The following is a 26,969-nucleotide window of genomic DNA, read 5'->3' on the forward strand; positions in this document are numbered from 1 at the left end:
TCGTTGTCCTATATCTTACCCCCCAGCTGTATGTCCTGTTGAGCACATAGGAAATATGTCTAGCCAAAATTCAGACGTACTGTGAGTGTAAAACACGTACCAGATTTCAAAGCCTTAGTACAAAAAAAGAATGTAAAATATCCTATTCATTTGTATAGTCAATAATTTTTATATTGGTTATAGGTTGAATGATACTATTTTTGATATATTGGGCTAAGTAAAACATATCATTAAAATTATTTTTACCTATTTCTTTTTCCTTTTTTTTTTTTTTAAGATTTTTTATTTATTTATTTGACAGAGAGAGAGAGAGAGAGATAGCAAGAGCAGGAACACAAGCAGGGGCAGTGGGAGAGGGAGAAGCAGGCTTCCCTCCGAGCAGGGAGCTTGATGTGGGACTCGATTCCAGGACCCTGGGATCATGACCTGAGCTGAGCGCAGACGCTTAACCATCTGAGCCACCCAGGCGCCCCTTCTTTTTACTTTTTTAAAAATGTCATCACTAGAAGATTTTAAGTTACACATGTGGCTTACATTATTTGCACTAGACAGCACTGGGAGAGACTATCAACTGCTTGGCAGAGGTGGGGTGTGTGTGCACCTGTGTTGTAGGAGGAGGGATGATGGCAGCCAGGGAGGGCGTATCCTTTCGGGCCAAATTGTGAAAGTCTGAGTGGATTTCACCTGGCAATCAATACAGGAAAGAAGGCAAGGCCGAGGGAATAGAATCAGCAAAGACCCAAAGGTCCGTGGGCAGGCATGTTGTGTTTAGGAAACTCGTTCTTATAGCATGATTGTTCTTTAAAGGCATTTGTTGAATGTTTATTTTGAGCCAGGCATTGACAGCACGCCTTTTACATCCATTCTCATGTTATCTCCACAACTATAGGATGAAGGAGAGGTTATCCTATTTTACCAAAGATAGAACTGAGGCTCTGAAAGGTTAAGCTATTTATTCTCGGAGTTGTTCGTCTTCTTTATCTAGAAAGCCTCTTGGAGACAGGGAGCCTGTCTTAAAACGCCTCTCAGTTTTCCTCCACAGCACCCAGCACGGAGCTGTGCACGTAGTAGGCGCTCAGAAAGTTTGTGTTGAAGGAAGGAAGCATATCCATTCTGGAGTCAGAGCTCCACGCGCAAGACCTGGGTGCAGAAGCACCAGAGGGCGCCCACGAGCCCGCCCACCCCTTGGTCCCCAGGGCGCCGGCAGGATCTCGGGCCTGGGTGCGGCCCTGCAGCTCTAAGCAGTTGCGCGCCCCGACGAGAAGAGCGGGCGAGGGGAGCCATATGTCCTGCGCCCGCCCCGCCCCCTCCCCAGAGCCCGGGCGCACCGAGCAGCCGGTTGCGGAACGACGACACGACATCCTGTTTTTGGGGCCCGCGGCTCCGCCGGCGCCTCTGCTGATCTTGTCTTTCCCCGGGTGCTGACGCCAGCTCCCCTTCCCCCAGTCTCCGCACCCTCCCCAGGGGTCTGGGGCCTTCCCACTGCTGAATCACCACCACTCCGCACTCCCCTGGGGCTCGGGGCAGGGGTGGGGACTGCCCCAGTCGGACCCACTCTGGCCAACCCCCAGCCTTGGCCAGCGCTCGATCCCTGGGCTTGCTGGAGGCACCCAGTCTTGGGGCGCCTGTTCTCAGCATCTTCCCGCGCGGGTTGGTGGGGGCGAGATACGGGGAGGGGGACAAAAGCCTAGCGCCCAGGCTAGGGCCTCTACTGGGGTTGGGGTGGCAAGCAGAAGACGAGGAGAACTGACCTTAGGAGGCCTGACTTAAGGGCCTCGGAGGCAGAGGGCTGGGGTAGGGGAGCCCAAGTCCCGGCCCGGGGCTGGGCAGGCGGTAGGGGTGGGGAGCAGAGACCCGGGCGGGGGGCCCAGGCCCCTCGCACTTCCTGGTCGGGCCCCGCCCCGCCCCCGCGCCCCGCCCCGGCCGGCCCGCCCCCCCCACTTCCTCCGGCCTCCCGCTCTCACTTCCTTCTCGAGCCCCGAGCTGCTGCCGCCGCCCCCAGCTCCCCCGCGGCGGGGAGGGCACCAGGTGAGGCCCGACGCCTGCCGGCGGACTGGGGGTCCGGGGAAGGGGAGCCCGGCCGGCGGGGACTGCGCGCCGGCGCGGGCCGGGGAAGTTTGCTTGCGGGAGGCCGCGGGCGGGAGCTTCTCTGCTCAGGGCAAGTTGGGCGGGCGCGGCCGGGCGGGCGGGGCGGGGAGCCGGCCACTGCGAGCCGGCGGCAGTTCTGGGAGGGTGGGTTTCTGTACCGAGGGAGGGAGCCGCGAGGGACCGCTGAGGTGGGAGGGTCTCCCGCTCCGAGAGAAAAGTCTCCGAAGTGGAAGAGCTCAGAGGGGGGAGATGGGACTCAGGGGTGGGGTGACCTCAGAAGTTGGGGGGGTTCCGAAGTGTGTTAAGGAAGGGGGCCCTCTGGGCTGGAAAAGGCGCTCTCCCTACACTCCGGCAGTTGTGACATTTGGGAGGTTGGAGGGGGACGGTGTCTGTGGCCTGGGAAGCCCTAGACTGCAGAAAAAGAGCTCCCTCCCTGGAAGATCGGTGCCAATCCGGACCCACATTCGCAGGCTGCAGTCCAAGGTCCTGTGCACTCAGAGGAGGGCAGGGAGGGGGGAGCCCCGCCAGCCCCAATCCCGCTCTCTGTATGCCTGTTTTTCTGACGCCCAACCTCTTCATCCCTGGAATGCAGCAACAGGTATTTAGTTAGCAAACATCTCTGTGCCTAGCTGACCGGAGCCTGGCCTTGCTCTTTTGGGGGTAAACTGAGGAAGGAGAGGACCTGGTCTTGTCCCGTGACTAGAGATGGAATGACTCTCATTCAGAGATAGTGGTGGTCCCTGACAAGATGGCATCACTGAGAGCAGGACTATTTTGAGGAGATAGAAAAGAGCTTCTGGGAGGCAGCAGGGGCTCTGGCCTTGGGAAATGATTGGGAGCATCTCCTATTCCCCCCTCCCCGCCCCATCGTTAGTCCCTGAATTCTAATTTCTCTTCCTCCATTCCTTCTTCAGCCCCTATCCACAAACTCTCCATCACCCTCTTCTTGCATCCTCTGAGTCTTTCACCCAAACACGGTCATGCCTAGGCCCTGTCTTGTCACCTGCCCTGCCCCTCTGTCCACGTCTGTTCCCTGCAGCTTCCCCCCCCCCCCAGCTTCTCGCTCCCAAACACATATCCACTCTCTTGCTTCTTCCACTTTCGCTCGCTCCTCTCCATCTCTTTCTCTGTCTCCTTCCCTTTCAGCCATTTATCTCCAGCTTTGGGGTCCAGATCTTTGGTGAGTTTGAGAGCCTTTTCAAATCTCCCTACCTCAGAGAGACAGGCTACAACCTCCCAGTGATAAGAGATGATTAAAGGGCTGAAAACCTTTCTCTATGTGTATTTGCATGGTATTGTCCATGTGTCTATATCCTTATCTCTTGGAGACAAAATAACGGCCCTCAGCCTTGAGAGGGCCCAGAGCAGGGGAAGCCAGCCAAATGATGGGAACCTGCAGTGGGTGAGGTTGTGGTTAGGCAGGAGGAAGCAGTCTATAGCAGTCAGGGTAGAGCGACACAGGAATAAGACTGGTGAGAGAGGCCATGGGAAATCAGAATCACCCAAATCGTTGGATGCTTAACCAAGAGGCCAGGTCTGGAGGCTGGGGGAGAGCCTGAAGGCCCCTGACTCCAGTGCTTACTCGTTCCAACACCACCTGTTAGGGAGAATGGGACCAGGTCAGCTAGGTGTGGTGGAAGGAAAGGGAGAGGGCAAAGGCAGGGTTCTGGAGGGAAGACTATATCGCTGGTTTAACTTAGGTCTTAACTGTTTAGTTTCAGTTCAGGAAAAGAGGAGGGGTGTGAGGCAAAGGTGTGTGCTCCCTCTTCCCTGCTTCCCGACAGGACCTGCCCAGGCTGGGAACCCACGTGCCCTGGGCTGCATCAGGGCCTTGTTGACCAGGAAGCCCCCTGCTGACCCCTCTGCCTCCAGGCATCATTAATATTCCCCCTCTCATCCAGGAGCCTAACTCCCTCCGTTTCAGGAATTTCTCTCTGGAGTTTAACTTCAGTCCAGCCTGGCCTGGTTCTATAAGCTCCTGTCCCCATTCTAAAGCTCCTTCCTCAAGTCTTTGGGAAGCACACTGAGAGATCCTGCCTCTCCACCTCCTCAAGGCTACTGTAGTCATTTCTCTCCATTAGAAAAAAAAAAAAAAGAGAGAAGTGGAGGGAAACTTTTTTGGGATTCCCAAGCACAACTAGATTTAAGAGCTAATCCAGTTCCTCATTCTATCCTTCCCCCGTCACAGTTGTCCTTCTCCCATGAATTGTCCCTTCTTCCACCCACCCATATCTCCAACTGTCATTCTGGGAGGTATAGGGGGTTCTACTCCAGGAGGAAATTTTGGAACCTGCAAAAAATTCCAGCTCAGAGAAGGATGTGCATGCAAGACGCTTTTTCAGTATCATGGCTCATTAAAAAACCATCCAGGAGTTCTGACTCCCTACCTGCTAAACTAGTACTTATTTTAGGAAGAAATGGCTGATGTGAGATTGTCACAGATCCTGGTTGGGAATCTAGGATATGGAGAGTTGTTTCTGGCCGAATGTGTTAGGTCGGATGAGGTGGCTGATGTGAGCTTTTAGGAGGTCATAGCAGGAAGATAACCAGAAGTTGTCGCTGTAATGAGACAGCTGGGAAGAAGAGCCTGGGCCCAGAATGAAGACCTCTCCCTCCATATACAGTATAGACCCATTAGTGGTGAGGCTTGTAGGGGTCTGTGAGGAGGGAAACCAAAGACAAAGCCTGGGCCACCTCCCCAGAACAGATTGGTTTTCCTGTCTAGGGTCTAGCTTCCTCTTTTGTCCTCATGTCATGGGCGGAGGACATCTTCCCAGGAGCTAGAGCTTACAGGAGGAGCTCCCCAGTTGGGGCCGGTGAGGGTGGCTGTCTGCCCAGTAATGTCAGTTCTAGATCATGGCTAGCCTAGTGTTGGCTAGACATGAGAGCCAGGGAACTTGGAAGCAAAAAGGGTTCAGGCATCAACCTGATCCCTTTGGCCCATTTCCTGAAGGAATAAAACCATTATTGGGTCATCCTAAATGAGGCCAGAAACATGGGCCCATTCCCAGGCCAGAGTAACAGTCTTCACCTTTTCCTTTGTGGAAGTGACATCAGGCTGGAGGTTAGGAGCCCCAGGTCCTTGTCCTGGATTTGCTCCCAAATCTGTATAACCTTGGTCAACTTTGTCTCTTGTCGCTTACTTCCAACATTAGGGAGTTGCCTGTTAATACCCCCAGTGAACATAGAGAATACTGGGAGCTCTAACTCTCCTTCCCCTAAGAAGCTCCTTATAGCAGTACCCCCCACTCTAGGCCCTGCTGTCTCATGTCAGCCTTGATCTGACAGGCCTCAGTAGTCTCTGCGTATCTGTCCAGGGATGGGACCAGTGGCTCCTTTCCCCCAAAGCACAAGGATTCTTACAGGTTGAGAGAAGAGAATTAGGCAGAGTATTGGGGATTATCCCTTGGAGGGGGGCAGCAATATGGGGGAGTACCCTCTGCCCTGTTCCAGCTCTGCCCCACTGACAGTGGAAAATTGGTGCCGGAGTTTCCTCCCTGATGTATTTTTCCCTTGTGGAAACCCCCTCAGAGCTGGGGCGGGGCTGAAGGGATAGGGCGGCCCTGGGTCTCTCTGTGGGTATTTTCAGGTGGGGGAGGCAGGATTGGGAGGATGGCATTTCTGTACAGCATCGTGTGAAATGAGCAAAGGCAAAGGAAGTGCCACTTCACAGGCCTTTCATGGGGCCCAGGGACTGCTGAGCTGCTGTTAGGCGGGGAGGAGGAAGGGAGGAGGAAGCAAGTGTTGGAGCCTTCCTCTGTGCTGCCTGGTGGGGGAGGGGCAGCCTCCTTAGCTCCCCCAGCCAGAGCTGCCCTGGCCCTGGGGCTCACCCTTTGTGGAGCACCCAAGGTCCTGGGATGGTGAGAGAAGGAAGGGACTGGGACTTTAGTGAAAGGGTCCCAGCACCTCCAGTGCCTTCCCAGCTACACCTGTCCTCCTTCCAGTCCCTACCAGGTGGAGTCAACTCTCTTTGCCTCTTACCCTACCTGCTGCAGTGCAGGATCCTCTGCAGGGGGTGAAGGGTGGAGAATAGCAAGAAGTGGAGGTTCTTCAGCATTCATTTTTTTTTTTTTTAAGGCTGGGAACTAGGCTGTCTTGGGTTCTGTCCCTGCTGATGGGGAGAAGGGGAAGAATGCGAGAGACTCAGCCCTTGGCCTGGTCCCAGCCCCACACTGACCTCATGTCTCCCCCAGCTTCCTCCTCCTAGCCCAGCTGCAGCCAGCTGCAGCCCCTTTGAGCCTTTTCATGTCACCTCTCCACCTCTCCTTCAAAACAAACAGACTTGCAGGGCTTCTGAAGCCATTTCCAATACAAACCCTGACCCTCACCTCATCCTTGACTAACGGTCTTCTGATGTTACCAGTTCTTAGCCTTATCAGGATGACTTTTCCTACCCATCTTTCTCATCACCTCTGGGCTAGCTATGCCTGCATTCCCCTCCTCTCACCCTTCCATCTGAGGACAGGACAATCTAGCCTGTGTGTTCATTACTCTAAATTGTACTCCACAGAGGAAGGAGGAAGTTGGTTACCCTTGTCTTATGTCTCCTGGGCATGGAGGCTCTTCCTTGTTCCCAGAATCAAAGTCTGGATTAATGGGGGAGGAGATGTGTGTCAGTCTGCAGCTTTTGCCCAGCCCTCTGCTGGGCTTCTGGAAGTAAGCGGGACAGACTTCCCTCCTCATGAGGCATCCAGTTCAGTGCGGTGAATAAATAGTTCAGACAGTGCTGGGGAAGGTAGGGCAGGAGAGGGGGTTGCTTTGGTGTCCTAGAGAAGCTGGGGAACAGAACTGGACCCTGCAGGACTGGGAGGCTCTGAGGCGAGGAAACAGAATTCTAGGAAGAGGAACTCCCATGTGCAAAGACCCGAGGGATGGATTGAGTTCATTCAGTTATTTACTGACAGCCAGTGTGTGCTGTGCTCAGCCTAGGGAGATAGATCTGCGAGGACCTTGCCCTCTAGACCCTCCCAGTCTAGTGACAAGAGATAAGGTTCAGGTCAGCCTCCATGTGATGCAAGTTAGAACGTACCTGTGAGGGAAACTGAGACCAGACCTGGGATGGGATAAGTCATTTGGATTTGGGTGATTTACAGAAACTTTCCTGGAGGAAGTGGCAAGAGTGCCTGGCTCTGGAGGACCAAGGTTAGGGGTATACATAGGAGTAAGGACGGGTTGGAGGATGGAAATGGGGAAGAAATGCTGGATTCCCATAGGGACAGGAAATATTGCTGCTTGATGTGTTTTGGGGAAGAGTATGTGGAGGCTGTGTGTAGAGGATCAGGGTGGTGTGGCCAGAGCTCAGGAACAGAATGCCCACAGACAGATTGTAGTTCGAATGAGTTTCAGGTAGGGCTGTAGAAGGGGAGCACCGTGCCAGGGAGGCAGGTTAGAAGGCTGCAGTAAGTTCCTATTGCCCCCACACTCCCCCATTTCTTTTTTTTTTTTTTAAGATTTTATTTATTTATTTGAGAGAGAGAATGAGATAGAGAGAGCATGAGAGGGGGGAGGGTCAGAGGGAGAAGCAGACTCCCCGCTGAGCAGGGAGCCCCATGCGGGACTTGATCCCAGGTCTCCAGGATCATGACCTGAGCCGAAGGCAGTCGCTTAACCAACTGAGCCACCCAGGCGCCCAACACACTCCCCCATTTCTTACAGCCCATTCCTCCCCTCCCCCACTCCCAGTTGGGACACTTCCCCTGCTCTAACGGCCACCAAGATCTGGCAATCAGGCAATCTGCTGCTTCCTTTCCCTCCCCCATTCTGGGCCTGCCTGGGCCCCACCCCAAGACCAGGTCCCACAGGGTGCAAGCTGGGCTCCAGAAACCACACTCAGACATTAGCCCCGCATGAGTTGTGCTCCTTGTGGGAGCCACGTCAAGCTGGTAGTGTCCCTTATGTGGCACAGGTTAGACCTCACCTTCTAGCATGTGCCCTTCTTAAAGGAGCTGTGGGAACTTAATTGACCCGGCTCAGGCCATAGGATTTCAGAGAAAAGAGTTGTCCTGGGAGAGAGGATAAAATTCTGAGCTAGACCTGAGTGGGGAGAATTGGGCTGATGCCGCCACTCAGACACCTGCATACTCAGTGCTTTCTGCCTCTTGGGATGAAAGGCATTGCTTTTGTAACCTCTCGTGTGGACAGCACTTTCCAGTTTACAAAGTGCACTCATTCCCATGCTCAGGGATCCTCACTGCTGCCCTTTGAGGCAGGGAGGGCAAGTGTTACCATTCCTATTGTACAGATGAAGAAACTGAGGCTCCAGGGAGGGAAGTGACTTACTTGCTTATGGTCTCTAAGACAGCTGGGGGGGGGGGGACTTGGAGGCTGTGTGACACCTTGAGGAAAACATGGGATTTTGGATCACAAAACCGGGGTTTATGTCCTGACTTCCAAACTAGCTGTGTGATGTTGGGTTACTTTAACTGCCCTGAGTTTGTTTGCTAATCAGTAAATTAGGAATATTACCAGTAGGTAGTCATAAGGATCAAGTCACAACATCACGTGACCTGGGAAAGGTTGTACCTTGTGAGGGTTTTTGATCAAGGGGCAGAGTCAGCAGGTGAGCCCCAGAGGTCAGATTCAGGTATCTAGTGCTCCTGGCTCAATCTACACTGCTTCTGCTTTGCCCTGTTTCTGGACACTACCTCACTCATGATCCTTTTCCGGTGTCAGTCCCTGTTCCCTTGCCAGCCCGGAAGCTACCCCGTCCCTCCCAGCTTCTTTGAGGGCTGATTTACTGATTGCTGGTTGATAACCCCTCCCTAGAGAGCTGCCTGGAGCCTGCTATACTTCCAGTCTCTTGGGCCTTGTGACCGCCGGCCAGAGAGTTCCCTCCTCGCCTTCCTGCCAGGGCCAGCCCAGGGTTGGGCTTGCAGGGGAAGAGTTCCCACTCACACTGCCATACCCACTCCCCTGCTCTGTGTGGAACTGAAGATTTACAAGTCCAGGAGTCCTCTCAAAATGCCGGTGTCTCCCAGATAACCCTTGGACACAAGCAATGGCTCTTTTCCCCCACCCCCAAAAAACTGGTTGCTCTTTTCCCAGGGAAGGAGTCACAGAATCCTGAGAATGAATGTGCTCCAACTTGTCCCAGTGTGCCCAGGCCTTATGCATTTCCTGACTCCGCCCTCCCACCCCAACCTGGGGGCCTTTCCTGCCCCCATCATCCTATCCCCTGCTCCCAGGGCTCTGGATGTCTCATTTCATCTACCTAGTGCCGTTGTCACTGGGCATTTTTCTCCCCATTTCATGTATCGGGAAACTGAGGCCCAGAGAGCGTAAGTGCCTCATGCTTGGTTGCAGTGAATCAGCAGCAGAGCAGAGCTGGGGCAAAGACTTAGGTTAGGTCTCTTGACTTCCAGTCTGAGGTTCCCTCCACTGCCCTAGGGGACCCTTATTTCCTTCCCAGCCTGTTCCCAAGGTTCTCTATCTTTCCTGAGATTGAACATATACTTATTCATGCAAATAAGATGGAAATATTTTTAATGCCCAGAGAGGCAGCCTTAAGAGAGTGAAACCATTTCCCTCCAAGCTGGTCCCAGGGGAAGTGGGGACCTGGGAGGGAGCTGTGGCCATCCCTGGGTCCTGTGCAAATCCCAAACCCCCAGAATTCTGTTTCTGTTTCCAATGGGGGATTCCTTCCCCCTCCCTCCGTTTGATTTTTGAGGCTTCTGAACCAATGATTGAAAGGTCCAACTGTGGAGGGGCGGGTATGGGGTTCTCAGACGAGGGTATAGTTTGTATAAAGTGAAATGGGGAAAATGGGCCAGCGGTGATGGTGCTTGGGTGGAACAAGGGATGCTTAGAGATCCCATGTGTCTAAAACAGGGCTGTCTCCTCCCAGGGAGTAGGGACCTGGTTGTGGGAGAGAGTCAGGGAAAGGAAGTCACATACTGGCCAGAAAAAGTCCCCCATGGCTGAGAGGAAGTAGCCAAGGAGAGGAGGAATCTTGCCACAGCAGTATAAATAATCACAGGGTTTCCGGAAGCTCTGCTCTGTTCCAGAACTCAGAAGAGCAGTTCCTCACCCCAAAGTGCTGTGAACTGCAGAGGGGATCAGGGTGATGGCTGGAGCTGGGACTTATCTTATACTTAACCCACTAATAATTACAGCAGCCTATTTATTTGGCACTTCCTGTGTGCCACACCTCATGCCAAACACTTTCTTCATGTTTGCTCATTTCATACTCTTGGCAATTCTAGCACAATAGACAAGATTATTCCCATTTTACAGATGAGAAACTTGAGACTCAGGAAACTTAAATATGTTGCCCAAGATCAAACATAACTGGTTGGTGGAACTAGGATTAGAATCCCTGGCCAGTCTGACTTCAGCATGGATTCTCAGTGATGGTGCTTTAATGGCACTATGTTCTCTATCCAAGAGTCTGGAAGCTTCCAAAATTTTTCAGAGGCACATGGAGGTGAAAGGATGGAACATGAAGGGGCAAATCAAATGTTTGTTTTCCTCTTCTGCCCATCCCTCTTGGCTGGGCTTGGAGGATCTAGCCTACCCCACCAAGGGCTTTGAGAGAAGATGCTAATGTCTGGGAGTCATAGCCTTTGCCTCTTTCATCATTATATACCAGACTCCAGACCAAATCCCAGCCCTGGCTCAATCTCCAGTATTCTCCTGCACTGAGTTGTGAGATAGGGTTTACTGTGCTTACAAGAGTTATGAGGTCAGCTCTCCCGCCTTCTCCCCATCCCTCAAGCACCCTGGATTGAGATAGGGCAGCTATCTAGAGAATTTTGCTCCTTAGCAGGTTTCTCTTTGTGCCTTTTGCTTTGTACTTAGTAGCCAAGAGGTCAGGTTTGGAGTTAAAACATCAGTGCACTGGGCAGGCTGGGCCCTGAGTTGGTAGAAGCCCTACCATGGTTACATCTCAGAGTGACCTGGGACAGCTGCTGTGTGCCAGAACCCGTCTCCGGTCTACTCAGTGGGAGGGGTCCCTATCTGGTAGAGGATCTGGTGGACCCCCTACTTACATACCTCACTTTTTGTGTCTGTACTGCCTGGAGGGAAAAAGAAAGTAGCTAATACTTACCGAATACTTATTATGACCCAAGGTACTGTTCTAAATGCCTTGGATGTGTTAATTTACATAATCCTTACAACAGCCCAGTGAGGTAGGGAGCATTTTACTCTCATATTACAGATAAGAATACTGAGGCATACAGAGGTTAAGTAATTTGTCCAGGGTCACCTGGGTAGGAAATAGAAGAACCAGGATTTGACCTTATTCAGTCTGGTACCAGCACTTACTTGCCTCACATAACACATTACACGTTGTACTGCCGTCCTCCCTACACCTGAGCATCTTGGCTTGGTCTCAGGGCCTCTCTCTCATCGTGTGTCTCGCTGTCTCGGAGATCTGTCTTCATGGGATTGCAGGATGGTGTCAGGTTAAGAGAACAGGAGCTGGTTTCCCCCCGTGTGCTCCCATTCTTTCTCCCCAGCAGGTAGAGGCCTCCCTAACCATGCGTGTCCCTTGGATCTGTCCACAGGTCACTGTATCCGGAGGGGCCCAGACGGGGAAGGAGGCCTTTGCCTCCACTGCCGCAGCTGCACTCACGATGCAGAGCATCAAGTGTGTGGTAGTGGGCGACGGGGCTGTGGGCAAGACGTGCCTGCTCATCTGCTACACAACCAACGCCTTCCCCAAGGAGTACATCCCCACAGTGTTCGACAATTACAGTGCGCAGAGCGCAGTGGATGGGCGCACCGTGAACCTGAACCTGTGGGACACAGCGGGCCAGGAGGAGTACGACCGACTGCGCACGCTCTCCTACCCTCAGACCAACGTCTTTGTCATCTGCTTCTCCATTGCCAGCCCGCCCTCCTACGAGAATGTGCGGCACAAGTGGCATCCGGAGGTGTGCCACCACTGCCCCGACGTGCCCATCCTCCTGGTAGGCACCAAGAAGGACCTGAGAGCCCAGCCTGACACCCTGCGGCGCCTTAAGGAGCAGGGCCAGGCCCCCATCACACCGCAGCAGGGCCAGGCCCTGGCCAAGCAGATCCATGCTGTGCGCTACCTCGAGTGCTCGGCCCTGCAGCAGGACGGCGTCAAGGAAGTGTTTGCTGAGGCTGTCCGGGCTGTGCTCAACCCCACGCCCGTCAAGCGTGGGCGGTCCTGTGTCCTCTTGTGACCCTGGCACTCGGCTTGGAGGCTGCCCCTGCCCCCCCACCAGTTGTGCCTTGGCGCCTTGTCTGCCCCCAGCTGTGCCTTAAGGACTAACTCTGGCACCCCTTGCCAGGGGGCTCCCTGAATGCCCTTTTCTCTGAATGCCTAGTTCTCCTTAATGAGGCCCACAGGGAAAGGGGCTTTGGGCTCTGCCCCGCTCTGCTTGGGAACACCAGGTATTCCTGAGAGCTCCCCCAGGCCAGGGTTGGACCCCTCCCCAAGAAGCCAACCCAAGTGCCCCTCCCCCATCGCCCCTACTGACCAGTTGATCCAGCTTCCCACACAGATGTTGCTGCCTGTTGTGGTGCCTTCTCTCAGGTTAGGAGCTCTCAGCTGTCCCTAACCTCTCCCTCGCTGCTCTTTGAATTGCTTCCCCCTCAAGATGCTCTCTCCCTTCCCCAAAGGAGGAGCCACAGAATCCTGAGAAGATGAATGTGCCCTAACCTACCCCCATGTGCCCAGGCCTTATGCATCTGCTGACTGACTCAGCCCCCTCTTCCCCAGGCTCCTGGGGGCCTTTCCTACCCCCATCAGTATCAATAAAACCTCCTGTCTCCAGTGGCCCTGGCTCCTCCCTGTGTGCTAGGCATTGGGGGTTGGGCAGGGGATGGGCATGGGCTAGGGCTCCCCAGAGACTGGGAGCCTTTTGTTTCCTGTAAAAGGGGACAGGAGACAATAGGCTTCATTGTGGTCCCCCTTCCCCCCAATTTCCCTAACAAAGCTCTGGGCTCCCTTGGAGGGGGCCAGTCTTGCACTGGGGCCCAGCCACTGATTCTGTAGTGGACTGGGATGCAAAGCCTAAGGAAAAAACGCATCTAAGGCTCAGAAAGGGAGAAGCTGAGAGCCACAAGCCTACAGGCAGGTGCTCACAGTCATGCATTTGAGAGCTGTTCCCTTACACCCCCAAGGGGACGGGTCTTTACCAGATAGAACTGGGGCTGGAAAAGCTTGTGCCTCAACCCAAGACCTCCAGTTATCCCAGCCTCCAAGCCTAGAGTCATTACAGGGATGGCTCAGTCACTCCTACTCACCAAAATTGGGTCTTAGACCAGCCTTAGGAGACTCCAGGCCTGAGGTGGGAAGCCACTTGGAACCATACCCTGCCATGGACTTATTCCCTCCATCCTGGAGCCTGTCCCTCATTTCAGTTCCATGAAACAAAGACAAGCAAGCCTAGCCCAGGCTGTTGGGGAAAAAAAAACAAAAAAAAAATTTTTTTTATTATTTGAAATAAAATGTACAACCCAAAAAGGTCAGGGCATGGGGCAGTAGGGAGATAGGGGGACACCAGAGAGCCCATTTTAGGGCAGGAATCTGCCCCTGACTCCACCCCACACCTTTGTCACGGAAGAAGAGTCTGTAAGCCAGAGATTTCAGAAGGGAAGGAAAATAGGTGCCGTACCAGTGCTTTTTCTGGAGCACATCAGCCTTCAGGTACAGAACACCACCTCCACAAGGTGGTGTCAGAACCACTGGCAGAGCCCGTGCAAATCCTACAGCCCTCCCACCCCCATCACCCACCCGGACACACCAAGGCTTAGATAGGGAAGCATACACACTAAATTGGAGGTGAAGTCAGGGCTAGAACACCTGAGCAAACTTAGCAGGGGATGGTGGCCCTAGGCCTGGGTGTGCGCAGGAGATGATTAGACACATTAGTCAAGCGAACGACCCGGTGGAGAGAAATGGCTGTGGTTTTCAGGTAGCAGCCACTGCTCAGTGGTCCCTGACCTCAGCAAGAGGCGGCTATGTAAAGGTCAAGAACGGGTGGTGGTTATGAACCTCAGGACTTTTTTTAGCACCAGATGGTGGAGCTCTACTTCCAGCTCAGCCTCCTGGGGCCTCTCAGATAAGGGTGATGCTGCTTGAAGGTTCCTGGGCCTTCAGGTGGGGTGAGGGAAAGGAGAAGCCCGCAGGGCTGCCTGAAGCCCTGTCCTGTGCCCTTCCTCCTTTCTTCCGCCCTCCCCCCGCTTCAGCAGGGCCCACAGAGGACACGGTGTGGGGAAGGCCAGAGTGCAGTGTCTTGTTTCTAGTTTCTGGGCAGTGGACCGCCTCCTTCCTAGCAGAAGAAAAAGGGTTTAGAATCGCTTTTCCTCAGGCTGGGAGGTAATGAGCAGCTCCTTGTTCCCGAAGTCCCACCAGGCCGTCATGTGGAACGCCATGTTGGTTAGGACAACAGTGTACTCCAGGATGGCAAAAATGGTGTACACTGTCGTGAGGACACAAGAACAGAGCATGGTGAGCCTTCTTCCCCACCCCAACCCCGGGGCCTCTTGCTGAATCACCACCACCACATCTCTACACAGGGGACACAGTGGCAGCGAGCCCCCAAGACCACTGCCATAGCGCACACTACAGAAAACATGACATCTGTCCCATAGCCACCGTGACCACCTATGGATCCCAGCCTGGCCTCACCTCCAGCCTCACAATACATGTTGTGCCGGAAGTAGACAGCCAGAGCCGTGAAGAAGGAGATGAAGTTGATGATGAAAAGCCGCTGTTTCCAGTTGTAGGACTTGCGGTCCTAGGGGATGGGCTATCTGATCACTCTGTAGCCTGCTGGATGTGTGTGGACAGCCTCCCCTCTTGGCCCTGGTTCCTAAGGGCTGTGTCTCTTACCTCCCTTGGTTATGGAAGGGGGCACAGGCAAGGGCAGCAGGAATGATGGGCATGTTCATATCCCTGCATTTGGGAGGATAATGAGGCCAAGGAGCAGAGGTGTCCCTGCCCCTCCCACTTGAGCCGGATGGAATATGAAAGTTACCTGGAGTCACCCACCAACCTGACGCCTCCACATACTGTGGGGAGAACCTGACGTGCGCGCGCGCGCGCGCGCGCGTGTGTGTGTGTGTGTGTGTGTGTGTTGCGGGAGGGGCACTGGAGGTAATACAGACCACAGACCCCTGACACTGTTTCTAACCCACAGCAGCCTGGGTGCTGTCCCTCGTTCTACCCCCACTCGGCGCCTCCATCTCTTCTATTTTCCAATCTCCCATACTATCCGAACACGGTCCTAGATTCTGACCCATCGATCACCCTCCACTTGTCCCCAAGTCCCAGCCCCGGCCCGGATTCCCATTAGAACTCCGGTTCCCACCTCACCATTACCCGAATCCTGAGGACACGTGTCCTTGATTTTCCTCTGGGCCGCCTGGAGCCCCACTAGGGGTAGACCGTACCTCCTGATTTACTGTGTGCTTCTTGGTCAGCCGCCAGAGAATGCAGGTGAGGAGCATGTGACTGAGGGATGAGGCGATGAACACAATAAAAGCATTTTCGTGGATGGCTGGAGGAAGAGAGGAGGGTTGGGAGCACGCACCGCAGGGAGCGTCTGAACCCCTCCGTCTGAAGGTCCGAGTGAGGGAGGGTGCGGGGGCGACCCTCCCCAACCCTTCCCTGCTCCTCCTTCCCTCATCCGGGCACCCACTGAAGTCCTCAGAAGAGGAGACGTAGGTGAGCACTAGCAGCGCGAGGTTCTCCACAATGTTGAGGCCAAAGTTGAGGCGGCAAAGCGGGCGGTAGCCGGGACACGGGCATGCGCAGCTGAGGTAGTGGTTCCAGTAGGCGAAGGCCACCAGGAAGCGAGGCGCCGAGTGCAGGCCGATGCAGAAGCGCCACACGTAGCGCTGGGGCACCTCCCCACCGATGGCCGAGCTCACCGAAGGCAGGTAATTGGGCACCTAGAGAGTGGGGACCCGTCTGGCGGCAGGCCTCCACTGGCCCCACCCACCTGGAGAGCCTTCTCTCCCTCTCTCAGAATCACCCTGGCTCTCAGGAGGCTCCACTCCAGCCCCTTCCCTTCCAGGAAGTCCTCCTTCACGCACCCCCAAGGCTCTCCTGGGAGATGTCCCCTGCCAGGTCCCAGGCCCCAGGGTGCTTGTTCTCATTCCCCAGGCAGCCTGGGGTGTGTGCAGGGACTTGATGGAACCTATACATGGCTGCGGAAGCTGGAGACAGATTCAGATGCTCTCTGAGCCCATAGAACAGAGCGGCGCCTTCGATAAGGCCTTGTGGGAGGTTCCATGAGCCCAGGACCCTAGATACAGTCTTGAGGACCGACCACCTGAGCTTCCTTGGGACAGTGCTGGATTCACTGGGCAGCCAAGATGTCCTTCTGACTCCTCCCAGCTTCCCTTATTCTTCTGGGTAGATACGCCAAGGTGCTAGAGGGTACTGTGAGATCCTGGGGGGCGGGGGCTGGGTCAGAAGGGTACCCCCACCCTGATCATGTGTAAGAAAGTGGGTGCTCTTAACCTGGGTTAGCCTAAGAAAATGACCCTATTCTGGTTCATCTCTCCCATTCATCTTTCTCAAAGCCTGGAATTCCTCCTTCCTCAAGGAATTGGAGCACTATTCTTTAAAGTTGAGGAAGGAGGAGGAGGTCACACACACAGCCATGAGGATTGGTGTGTTGTTTGCATGAGAGGGTGAGAGGATGAGGGATGAATGAACAACAGTGTAGATGCTGACAGGAGAGCCAGGGCTAGGAGGACGACCTCTCAGACTCCAGGGCCTAGAGCAGGGCCTCTACCTTTAATGTGCATGTAACTCACCGGGGATTGTGTGAGAATGTAGCCAGTCTGGAATATGGGAATCTGCATTCCTAAAGGATTCCAGGACTGGAAGCTACCGGTCTGTTGCACACACTTTCTGTGGACATTTTTTAGACTTTCAACAAGAGCTGGAGCAGTGCCAGAGCCCAGTGACTAGAGTAGGGCCAGTCTTCAGAGACGCAGTTCTGGAAGATCCCTTCCTTACGCTTCATGGGGATGCTGACTGGGGCTCCATCAAGGCTGGGAAGGGAGGCAGTGATGGAGGCAGCTCACAGAGCAGGGGTCGGCCTGGGGGATCACCAGCCAGGGGCTTCGAAGCCTTCACAGAAAAGGAGATAGATTTCCCCTCAGCACTATCAGAGGAAGCGATGTGCAGCGCTCTTGGAGAGAGGGTGCTGCTCTCAAGGCGATGGCTTGAGATACCATAGCTTGAGACGAGGCTTAGATACTCACCCTGAGTTGTCAGTAAAGAGGCAGCATGGAGGCTTTGGAGCCACACAAACCCGGGTCTGCATCCCATCTCTGCCTTTATTAGCTGAGCGGCCTTGAGCCGGTCACTTCACCTCTCAGAGCTTCAATTTCCTCGTTGGCAAAATAGGGATACTACCACCTACCTCGCAGGATGATTACGAATATTAAATATAACGTATGCAGAGCGTCTGCAGCGTTCGGCACACAATGGCTATGGTGATGGCTTTCCCAAGACCAACTTCCATGAAAAGCGTACAACTAGCTGGTGAGCTATGTGGTTCTTGAACATGGGAAGACTGCATATGAGCGAGAGGTGAGAATCATATCTTCACCAGAGACTTCTGACACCTCCAAGCCTCCTAACTGTTCTGCCACTCTGAGTTAGGTCCCCTAAGTAAGGTTAGTAAGAGTGTTGCCTCCACTTCCTAGAATATTCATTCTGAAAACTCCTGCCCCAACCCCAGCTACTTTAAGGGGAGCAGAACCAGCATGAGTTTGTTTGTTTGTTTGTTTGTTTTTTCCAGCATGAGCTTTTAAAGCTTGGCTGGGAGAGCCCAGAGCCCTAACTGATGCTGGGAAACAGGTAAAGTGTAGAGATGGCAAAGAGCTGGGGTGACGCCTCAGGAGGGAGGGAGATTCAGGGCACTGTGGCTACTCGTGCCATCCTCGTAAGCTCCTTGCAGATTAGGGGTGGAGGTAGGATGCTTAGAGCAGGCATTTTCTCTTATCTCTCCCCCCCAATGCGTGCGCGCGCACACACACACATGCATAATCAGGTATAGATATTCATATATGTCCCCCCATCCCAAGCACACAAGTTCCCCACTCACCAACTATGCCAGCAACATCAGGAGCTTATCAGAGATCAGGTACCCAGTTCACCCCAAGTCTCCCCATGAGCTCAGAGCTAAGGGTACTGAGGTGGGAACATAACCCCTTTTCCCCAAGAACAGAAACCCTCCACTGGCATGGAAGACGTGGCTCAGTGGATCTGTGGCAGGGCAGTAGATCAGAAATTCACATGGTATAAAGGGTGAGGGTCCAAAAAATTTCCTACCATAGCACCTCAGATTTCACCATTAGAGATTCATTCCTTTGATGAAGTCCCCCAAAGTTATGGATGACTTTTCTGTCTACTGCCCTCATCCTTTGCCAAATGGACACAAACTCTCATCCCTATCAATTCAACCTGCTACCTTTCTCTGGACTCCATCCCTACCTCTCTATCCTCATAGTCCCTATTTTAGCTCTGGTCTCCCCAGTAGCGTGAACTACTACACTAGCCTCTTCACTGATCTCCCGATTCTTGCCCCCTGACCTTACAATTGTTCTCTACCCAGGAGCCAGAATGGTCTTCTAAAGCATAAATCTGATCATGTCCCTTTCCTGCCTCAAATCGTTCCAAAGCTCACCACTGCCCTCTGGATAAAATCAAAAGTTGTCAGCCTGGCATTCACAAAATCCTTCTTTACCCGCATAGCTGCAATGCCCCCTGCTTCAGGAAGGAAGTCTTCCCCAACATCCAGGCTAGATTAAGTGCTTGCTCTGGGCCCCATGACCCCTGTGCTCCCCTTTATCACAGTGCCTCCCATCTCACTCGGCCTGACCATCTGTGTCTAGGACTGTCTCTTGTAGGATGAGAGGCTAAGGGCAAGTGCATGTTCAGTTCCATGCCCCTGAACCAGAACCTCTACCCCTGGGCCCTCAGAAAGGCCTGGTGGACTGCTCATGGAGGCGGGTTTCTAGCTAGCAGAGCCCTGAGTGGACAAGCTGTGGGGCCTGAGGCTGCCAGAGGGAGAAACCAAACTAGAAGATTCCAGGGCAGGGCTGGGGGGGTCCTCTCAGGCCAGGCCCCCAGTCTGGACTAAAGCCACCTATGACTTCTGGCTCCTGGCCGCATCTAACTCCCCAGTCCTGGCTTCCTTCCCAGTCTGGTCTTTCTTCAGCCTCCTCCTCCCTCTCATGGCCCCTCTTGCCTACCCCCCCCCCCCCCTCCCCTCTGCTCCCTGGCACTCTCTGTAATCTTCTACTCTCACTGAGTCTCTCCCCACAAATTCCCCCAACTCTGACTTGCCCCCCACCATCCCTTCATCCCTTTCCCCTCTCTCTGACCCTCCGCCTTCTCTCCTACTCTCTGATTCCACTCTTAAGGCCATCTCCCCACCTGGCCCTGACCTGGCCCTGACCCAGGTGCGGGGGAGCGTGGCACTCACCCCACAGTCAGTGGCCACCGTGTACTCAAAGTGGAACACCAGGGACCAGATGATGCAGAAGAAGAAGCCGAACATGGGGAAAGTGATGACCCACCAGATCATGGCCGTGAAGCGGAGCCGGAACACAGTCCCGTCCGGGTCCAAGGGCTGTGAGGCCGCAGAGAACATCCTGTAGGGAGTGATGCCCAAGCAGGGCGAGGGACACAACTTGGGGCCTGGTGGGACACGTGGGCCTCGGGAAGTGAGGCCTTTTCCAGAGCTGGCTCCTCTGGGTAGAGGGAAGAGCCAGAGTAGAAAGGTAGAAAGAACGTAAGGGGAAAAGGAAAGCGGTGCAAAAGATCAGGAGGTGCAAAGAGAGATGGGGCAGGGGCAGCTGAGTCAGGCAGCGTCAGCACTTAGGAATCCCTTTGGCACAATGGTCCTGTAGGTCCACCTCTTGACGAGTCTAGAGAATAGAGGCTCCCAGTGGCCTGGACACAGGGAGTTCTGATGGGCCACCTCATTCTCAAGACTCTCATACCCACTCGGAAGGGTCAGAGGTAGAAAGGTTGCTATTTCTGTTCCACAGAAGGGGAGAACTATGCCAGGATCAAACATTCGAACTAAGATCTCAGCCACCTGATAGCCTAAAGCTCCCAAGTCAAGGTTTTCTTCAGGCCAAATAACCTAAATAAAGGACCCTTGGCTCAGACTCAGCCCTCCCACTGACCCCGTCTGACCACATTCCTGCTCTTCACCCAAGTTCAACTAGGAACAGTGGGGGTACCCAGAACATTTCACTGGGGCCACAGGCTGCCAACCAGCCCACCCCCAGGCTCAGAATGATCCAAGCCTCAGGCCAGCAGTATTGTCATCTCAAGATACCAGGGTCCCTGCAGAGGCCCAGACCTCCATCTCCTTCCTCTCTGAAAAGACCATGTCACCCAATCCAAAGGTTATAGGAATCTGAGGGTCACAGGAATCTCCTCCACTCACCTTGAGCCTGTCTGCTGGGCCAGACCCAGACCAAGGGAACTGACTTTCTTCCACTCTCTTCTCCCTCTAGGCAGAGAACTCCCTCCTCCCACCTCCCACTGCCCCAACCACCATGACTTGCAAGCTGGGTTCCCTTTTGGGGGAGAGACAAAAATGGCTTTGTATTAAAAGACCTAGGAACCAAACCCCCCTTGGGACACATACCTCCCTCCGTTAAGAGAACCCCAGTCCACTAGTCCAGCTCAGCATCAGGGAAATGGGGGAGGGGGCTCGCACTGGGCAACACTCACACTGGGTGCTGACAGATGGATCCGGGGCTTGGGTTGAGGGCTCTAGCGAGACTGAGACTCTTCTAAGACTGGAGGGTCCCACCCCTAGCTCGCCAGGGCCTGCCCTCCCGCCCACAGAGCCCAGATCTCCACGCCTGCCCAAGCACACAGCCCTCCCAGGACCAACAAGGCCATATCATAAACCTTGGAACACTCTGCAAAGATAAGAGTGATAGTGGCTAAGGTCAGCCTAGGGTAGCTTCCTTGCCAGGGGTGGGTGTAGGGACCTTTCTGAGGGCTGTGTCCTGGGATACAGGTGGGTTTCTGGGAAGGGAAAGGGAGAAAGCAGAATAGGATTTCACCCCTTTTTGTTGGAGCCAGAGTAGGTCTGCTGGGCCTCACTGGAGAGCTGGCTGATCTTAAGACAATAGATTCAGGATCCAAAAGAAATCTAGATGGGCCTGGATATGCGGTTATCAGCGTCCAGCCTGCTGTGCACAAACAGCTAACATCAGCTCGAGATGCCCGAACAGGGGCCTAACAGCCAGTAATGGGACTGCAACGGGCCTGCTTTTGCCTCTACTGCCCAGGCTGCTTGAAGTCCTCTGCCCACATCAGGGCCTTGTATGGAGAGAACAGTGACCAACTGGAACAAGTCTAGGGGCGCCTGTCCTGTGAGGGTTGCCCGAAAGAACTGGAGCTATGCTACCCAATAAGGGTAAACTCAGGGACCACCCCCCCCCCCATTACTGCCGTTCCATCTCTGTAGGACTGGCTTGATGCCAGGAGGAGAAAGTAGCTCTCAGGCTCCCAAAGCAGAGCCAGTGCAAAAGCAGAGATTCACCAGAAAGAGAATGTATGCTCACTACAAGGAAGAGCTTGCTAATTGTTAGTTACCAGTCCTCCTTGGAATAGGCTGCCTGGAGGGGAAGCTCCCCATCACTGGGGATGTGCAAGCAAAGGCAAAGGCATCTATTTATAGATGCAGTAGGCTAAGGTTACTTCTTTTATTCCTAGGGTTAGCCATTCCTGGAATGCTCTAGGTGAGAAATTCAGAGCAGACATCCCACCTGGACTGCCCCTAGGAGGCTCCAGCATGGTCATCCCAGGGAGCAGGGACAAAATCACCCCCTGGGTCACTAAGCTCAGTCCTGCCCTAGAGGGGCCAGGTACCTCTGCCACGCCTATGCCTTAGTTCCCTAACTAGTATGCCAAGAATGGAGTATAGGTACGTCAGGTGTGCTGAGTTATTGATCCCATTAGCCCTCAGAAGCCAGCCATGAAGGGCAGAGCAAACAGCCTACTCCATTTAACTCCATATGCTGTACAAGTATTAAAATTTTCTGTATGGACTACATGGTATCAGGCCTTCTTTTTCCCAGGGCATTGGGCTGGGGGGTGGGGGCGTCCTATTTATTTTTCAACAAATTCTTTCTGATTCAGATGTAGTGCCCACCTTGAAGGAGCTCCAGGTCTGGTGGGGAACAGGACACAAACATGATGTGATAGAACTGTAGGAAAGATAAAACAGGGAACTCCCGGAGGAGGGAGAGATTAAGTTGGCCCCCAAGGAGGCTAGGGAAGGCTTTTCAAAGGAGGAGACACTTGAGAAGGGTTTTGCAGGATACAAAGGAGTTGACCAGGGTGAGAGAAACATTTGAAGCCTTATCTAAGGTGAAAACTAGCTCAGAAAAAGCCATTGGTTGGGCCCTTTCTGATCACCTGCTCACCCCCCTTGTCTTCCAGTTCTGTTCTTTCTGATAGCTCCCAGCCCTGGGTCTCATCACACTGGCTGCCCAGAGCTCAAGGCCAACACCTATCCGTTGACAAATCAAGGAAAGGGAAAACTTCAAGTCATATGAACAAAGGAAGTAGGCCCCACTCCATACTGCCAGCCAGACCCCAGTCCTAGTCATAGCCCTATTTCTGGAGCAGATGCTCTTTATAGGGAGGCAGGAAGCTGAGCTGAGTGGGGGCCTTCAGAGCTCTCTCTGATGCTACTCCAAGGGTCCATGTCCAGGCCCTGCCTCTTTTCCACCTCCAGCCCCTAAGCTCTTCCTCTCCTGCCCTGCCTTCCAACCTGACAAACTCGTTTTCCTCCTCTTCCTTCTGCTCCTCATCCTTCACATTTCCCAAACCACCTTCCTATTCTTCCTCTATCTGGAGCTCTACACTGGCCCTGAGAATGAGGATGGGAATTATCAACCCCATTTTAGACATGGGGAAGCTGAGGCTCAGTCTCTGTGTCTCAAGTAATATAGAGTCAGTGGATGAGCCTGGAGGGTAACAGAGGTCAGCACAGGCCTCGCCCTCTTTACCCTGATATACTACAGAGAAAACTCACGTTTTTCCTCCTTGCCCAGCACGCCATACCCAGTCTAGAGGGTGCATGGCTGCCTATGGGAACATAGCCCATACACACATATGGAACACATACACATCATCAGGCCCCCATCCAGACCCGCACAGACACAGTCTCTCCCACACACATACAGTCGTGTCCCTACACACACGCACACATAATCACATTCCCACAGAGACAGGCACAGCCCACAGTGCCGCACAAAGAGGCTCCAGCACCTTCTAGCTCAGGCCAGTTCTCTCTCCATCCCTCACAAAACCCTGGGGCTCCTGAATCTGCCTGCTATGAAGTAAGGATTGGGTTCTGGGTCCTGGGGCTGCCCAACTTTAGTGACTGCAGGCCCTAGTGACCTCCATGGAAAGTGGCAGAAGGCTAATTCCTGAGACCTCAATTTGTAGGCACCTTAATCCCCAGCAGCCCAATTTGTTTGATGGACCTCACTGGAGGGCTCACTAATCCTGTAACAATAGAATCAGGATCCAAAAGAGATCCAAATGGGCCTGAAGATGAGATACTGTTCCCCGACCACCCCTGTGCAAGCCCTACCCCACAGTGTGTGGCCGTAGTCTCCTTGAAGTGGAAGAGCAGGGACCAGAGGATGCAGAAGAGGAAGGCGACAAGTGGACAGCAGACTGTGACCAGGGCCACCAGGGTGAGGCGGAGCCGGACCAGGGTCCCATCCCGGTCCAGCGGCAGTGGGACCTGGTACATCTTGTCAGACCTGGGGATGAAGTAATGTGCTGTCAAGACCCAAGGCAGCCAGGCCAGGCCTCAGTGGCAAAGCTAGCCCTTGTGCTCAGTCCTCAGCTTAGCTGTGCTATGGGGTGAAGGGTCTAAGAAAGCCATCTAGCCCCTAAGTTTGGACAGCTCCCGCCCTGAAGAAGAATGAGAATCCCAAGAGAATATTCATCCTCAATTTCAGAGTAAAGACAACAAACCCAATCTGTGCTGAAACGAAGCTTGAACAGTTGGGAGAACTTCTTCTCCCTTGTAGCTGGCTTTACAACAACAGCTGGTTTAACTGGTCTCTCTTGTTTCAGGAACCAACCCTACAACTTCCCCGTGGACAGAATGGCCCATCTCCTCCCACCGGCCTTTGAGCCTCCAGGCTTCAGGGCCTCCATCAGCTCTCCCTGCTTCACCCACTGGCCCAGGGCTTTCTGTACCTTCAGTCCCTTCCCAGGCTCTGTGTGCCTGCACCCTAGCGCACAGCAGCAAGGACTCCATGGAAGCCAATAGAGCCCGGAGCCCCTGCTCGACCCCGCCTGCTGCCTCACGTGCTCTGAGGGTGAAAGGCTTTGCAGAATCAGGCCTAGTGCTAGCCTGGGCTTGCTGTTTGCTGGAAAGAGCTGCCTTGTCAGCTTCTGGAGTCTTCCCAGTACCCATGGGGCCTGTCCATCCCCCTCCAGGGATGAAGTAAAGGCTCCTGAGGATTGTGACTCCCCCCTCAGATGAGGATAGGAAGGTCAGCAACTATAATAACCAAGTACACACCAACAATCCCAGGCTCCCTCAGTGCACAGAAGGTGAAATTGAGGCCAAGAGAGGAGCAGGAACCTGCTCCGGGTCACACAACAACTTGAAGGAAGAGCCAGCAGTGGGGAGATGTGGGGCCCACAGGGTCACAAACTACAACCCCAGCCTTCTTTGACTCCTTCCTCTCTGGGCCAGAGGTCTAGGCAGAAAGGTCAGGTTAGGTCAGATTAGGAGGGGAAAGAGGAGGGGTGCCTGTCCATAAGAGAAAGAAAGATAAATCAAATCCTATATAGATCAGTCAGGAAGCCCTGTCCCCACTGCAAAGACAGAGAAACCAAGATGAAGAGAGAGAAAGGTCCTTCCTCAAAGCCTGATGCTGAGCCTGATGGACAGCCATCCTTGGAACTTAGGCTTCTTGTGGCCAAACTAGGACTGGTTCCAGATTCATACAGAACCTGCCCTTCTGGGCTCAAAGGTCTTGCCAGATCAAGCCCCAACTCTTCCTGGTCCCACCCTCAGGAAGCACCTCCTGGCATTCCAGAACCAGGTGAACAAGCCTCTGTGTTCTCCTCCATCTTCCCCCACCCGCCTCTCTGCCAGGCCCAATTAGGCTGCCTGCTCCAGTGGCCCAAGCTCCTTTCTCTCTTCAGGGGCCAGGGATCTCCCAGGGGAGTTGGAAGGGGCCCTAGTGACAGCCAAATCAAACACGTTTCTTGGATCATCCCCAAATGGACTGTAATCCCCAGAGGCCCCAGAAGGGGAGCAACTTCCCCACCCAGTCCAAACCCTGATTCTGTGCGTATAGCATCACCAGCCCCCTCCTGAAGCCAGCGGCTCTAGATCCCTCAGGAACCACTGGGATGCCCAAACTGAAGACCAGATCCTTCAGGAATGAATAGGCACTGCCCAAGGCAGGGGGTGGGTAAAGAGGCTGGAGGAATGGTCTGTTCCACAGCTTGGAGGTATGCCTGGCTTCTCTTTTAGCTGTATGACCTTGGACAAGTCATCTAACCACTCTGGGCCTTTTCCCACAGCTGTGCAACATGAAGATCATGTGGTTTAGATTACTAATAAGGCCATTCCAACGTGGCCATTTTACTTCTCTGGGCCTCAGGACAGGGAGCTCACTACCTGAAGGGCAGCTGTTCAGTCCCAGTCAGCTCTTAACTTCTTCATAGGGATTACTTAGCTGGCTACCACTTTCTCAGGAGTACCCCTACCTGATCTCCAAAGGTCCCAGAGATCTTCTCAGCCTCCAGCACCTTCTGAGTCTGAGGCACCCTGAATAGCACTTGATACACTTGATATACATTGTTTCTTGTAACCCTGACTATAATTCTATGAGGTAGGCCCTATAGCCTGTGTATTTCCATTTTACAGTAGAGGAAATTGAGGCTGAGGGAGGTTTAAAAGACTTGCCCAAGGTCACAGGCTAATAATTGGCAGAGGTGGGATTTGAAATTACTTTATGGGGTTCCAGGGCTCCCCCATACCTCCATCCCCGGCACCTAAAGAGAAATCCCAACCAGCAGTCCCTGTGAAGGGAAGGAAGAGCTCAACCAATGCACACCCAGCCACCATGTGGGGGAGCAGGGGGTGGGGGAAGGGTTAGTTCAGAAGTCGGCACAGCAGAAGATCCTGGGCAGGCACCAGCACCGCCAGAACGTGGGGCTGGGCCTTGAGGAGGACGGACCGCGTGGCGGAGCTCCCCCAAGTGGGGTTGCCCGGCAGTCCGGCACACCCATCCCCATACTCACCCAGGATGTGGCGGCGAGGAGGCCGCGCCAGCGCAGACCGGGCCCTGGGGGAACCCGAGGGGAGCCCAGGCCCAGCCCGTGGCAAGCGGCGGGGGGGGCGGGGGGGGCGGGGGGGGGGGGGGAACGGCGGGGGCGGGGCCAGCGCGCTTGGGGAGGAAACTGCGCCCAGATCCTCCGTTGGCCCCTCCCCACCTCTGCGGACCTAGACCCTTGGCTCTCCCCCTTGCTCCGGCATCCCCTGGTGCCGTGTCTCTCCAGCTCTCTTAGTTTGCCCCACTAATTCCCGCTGTGTGGGGGCAGCCGGAAGAGCCCTGGACCCCTGGGTTTGACACGTTGGATAAGCCACTTTGTCACCTTACCTCTCAGCTGTGTTCCATCACCTGTTGGAAGAACATAAAATTAATTCAACAGGGCCCCGAATTCTCTCATATCCTAACCTCAGTCCCTCCTGCCCACGCCCCCATTCTAGCCGAATTATCCAGCCTCGCCCTTCTGAAACATTACAACAGTTTTGCCCCAGCCTCAGCGCCCGTCCCCCCTAACTTTGCTCCCCAGAGCCGATTCGAGCAAAGGGAAGAGCACCTTACGGGTAGAGAGATCCGTGAGGCCCACCCCA

General features: G+C 54.1%; 2 protein-coding genes across 3 annotated transcripts; one reads left to right on the top strand and one right to left on the bottom strand.

Annotated features, from left to right (window-relative positions):
- The first annotated feature begins 1,941 nt into the window (after positions 1-1,941).
- RHOG (ras homolog family member G) lies at positions 1,942-12,938 on the top strand. Its single transcript, XM_021704649.1, has 2 exons — positions 1,942-2,028; positions 11,595-12,938. The coding sequence occupies exon 2, from the start codon at positions 11,664-11,666 to the stop codon at positions 12,237-12,239; it is 576 nt and encodes a 191-aa protein (XP_021560324.1). The 5' UTR covers positions 1,942-2,028; positions 11,595-11,663; the 3' UTR covers positions 12,240-12,938.
- Positions 12,939-13,458: 520 nt separating this feature from the next.
- Positions 13,459-26,731, bottom strand: PGAP2 (post-GPI attachment to proteins 2). 2 transcript variants are annotated; one of them, XM_044919200.1, is made up of 7 exons: positions 26,354-26,436; positions 23,667-23,841; positions 19,515-19,721; positions 15,705-15,957; positions 15,457-15,563; positions 14,693-14,801; positions 13,459-14,483 (listed from the first exon to the last, which is right to left on the bottom strand). In XM_044919200.1, exons 2-7 carry the CDS (start codon positions 23,829-23,831, stop codon positions 14,353-14,355), a joined length of 972 nt encoding a protein of 323 aa, XP_044775135.1. In that variant the 5' UTR covers positions 23,832-23,841; positions 26,354-26,436; the 3' UTR covers positions 13,459-14,352. The 2 variants fall into 2 exon arrangements, with proteins under 2 accessions (XP_044775135.1, XP_021560278.1); XM_021704603.2 differs by lacking the exons at positions 19,515-19,721; positions 26,354-26,436 and adding an exon at positions 26,713-26,731.
- Positions 26,732-26,969: the final 238 nt, after the last annotated feature.

Source organism: Neomonachus schauinslandi, chromosome 11, assembly GCF_002201575.2.
Source record: "Neomonachus schauinslandi chromosome 11, ASM220157v2, whole genome shotgun sequence".
In the NCBI taxonomy this organism is placed as follows: Eukaryota; Metazoa; Chordata; class Mammalia; order Carnivora; family Phocidae; genus Neomonachus; species Neomonachus schauinslandi.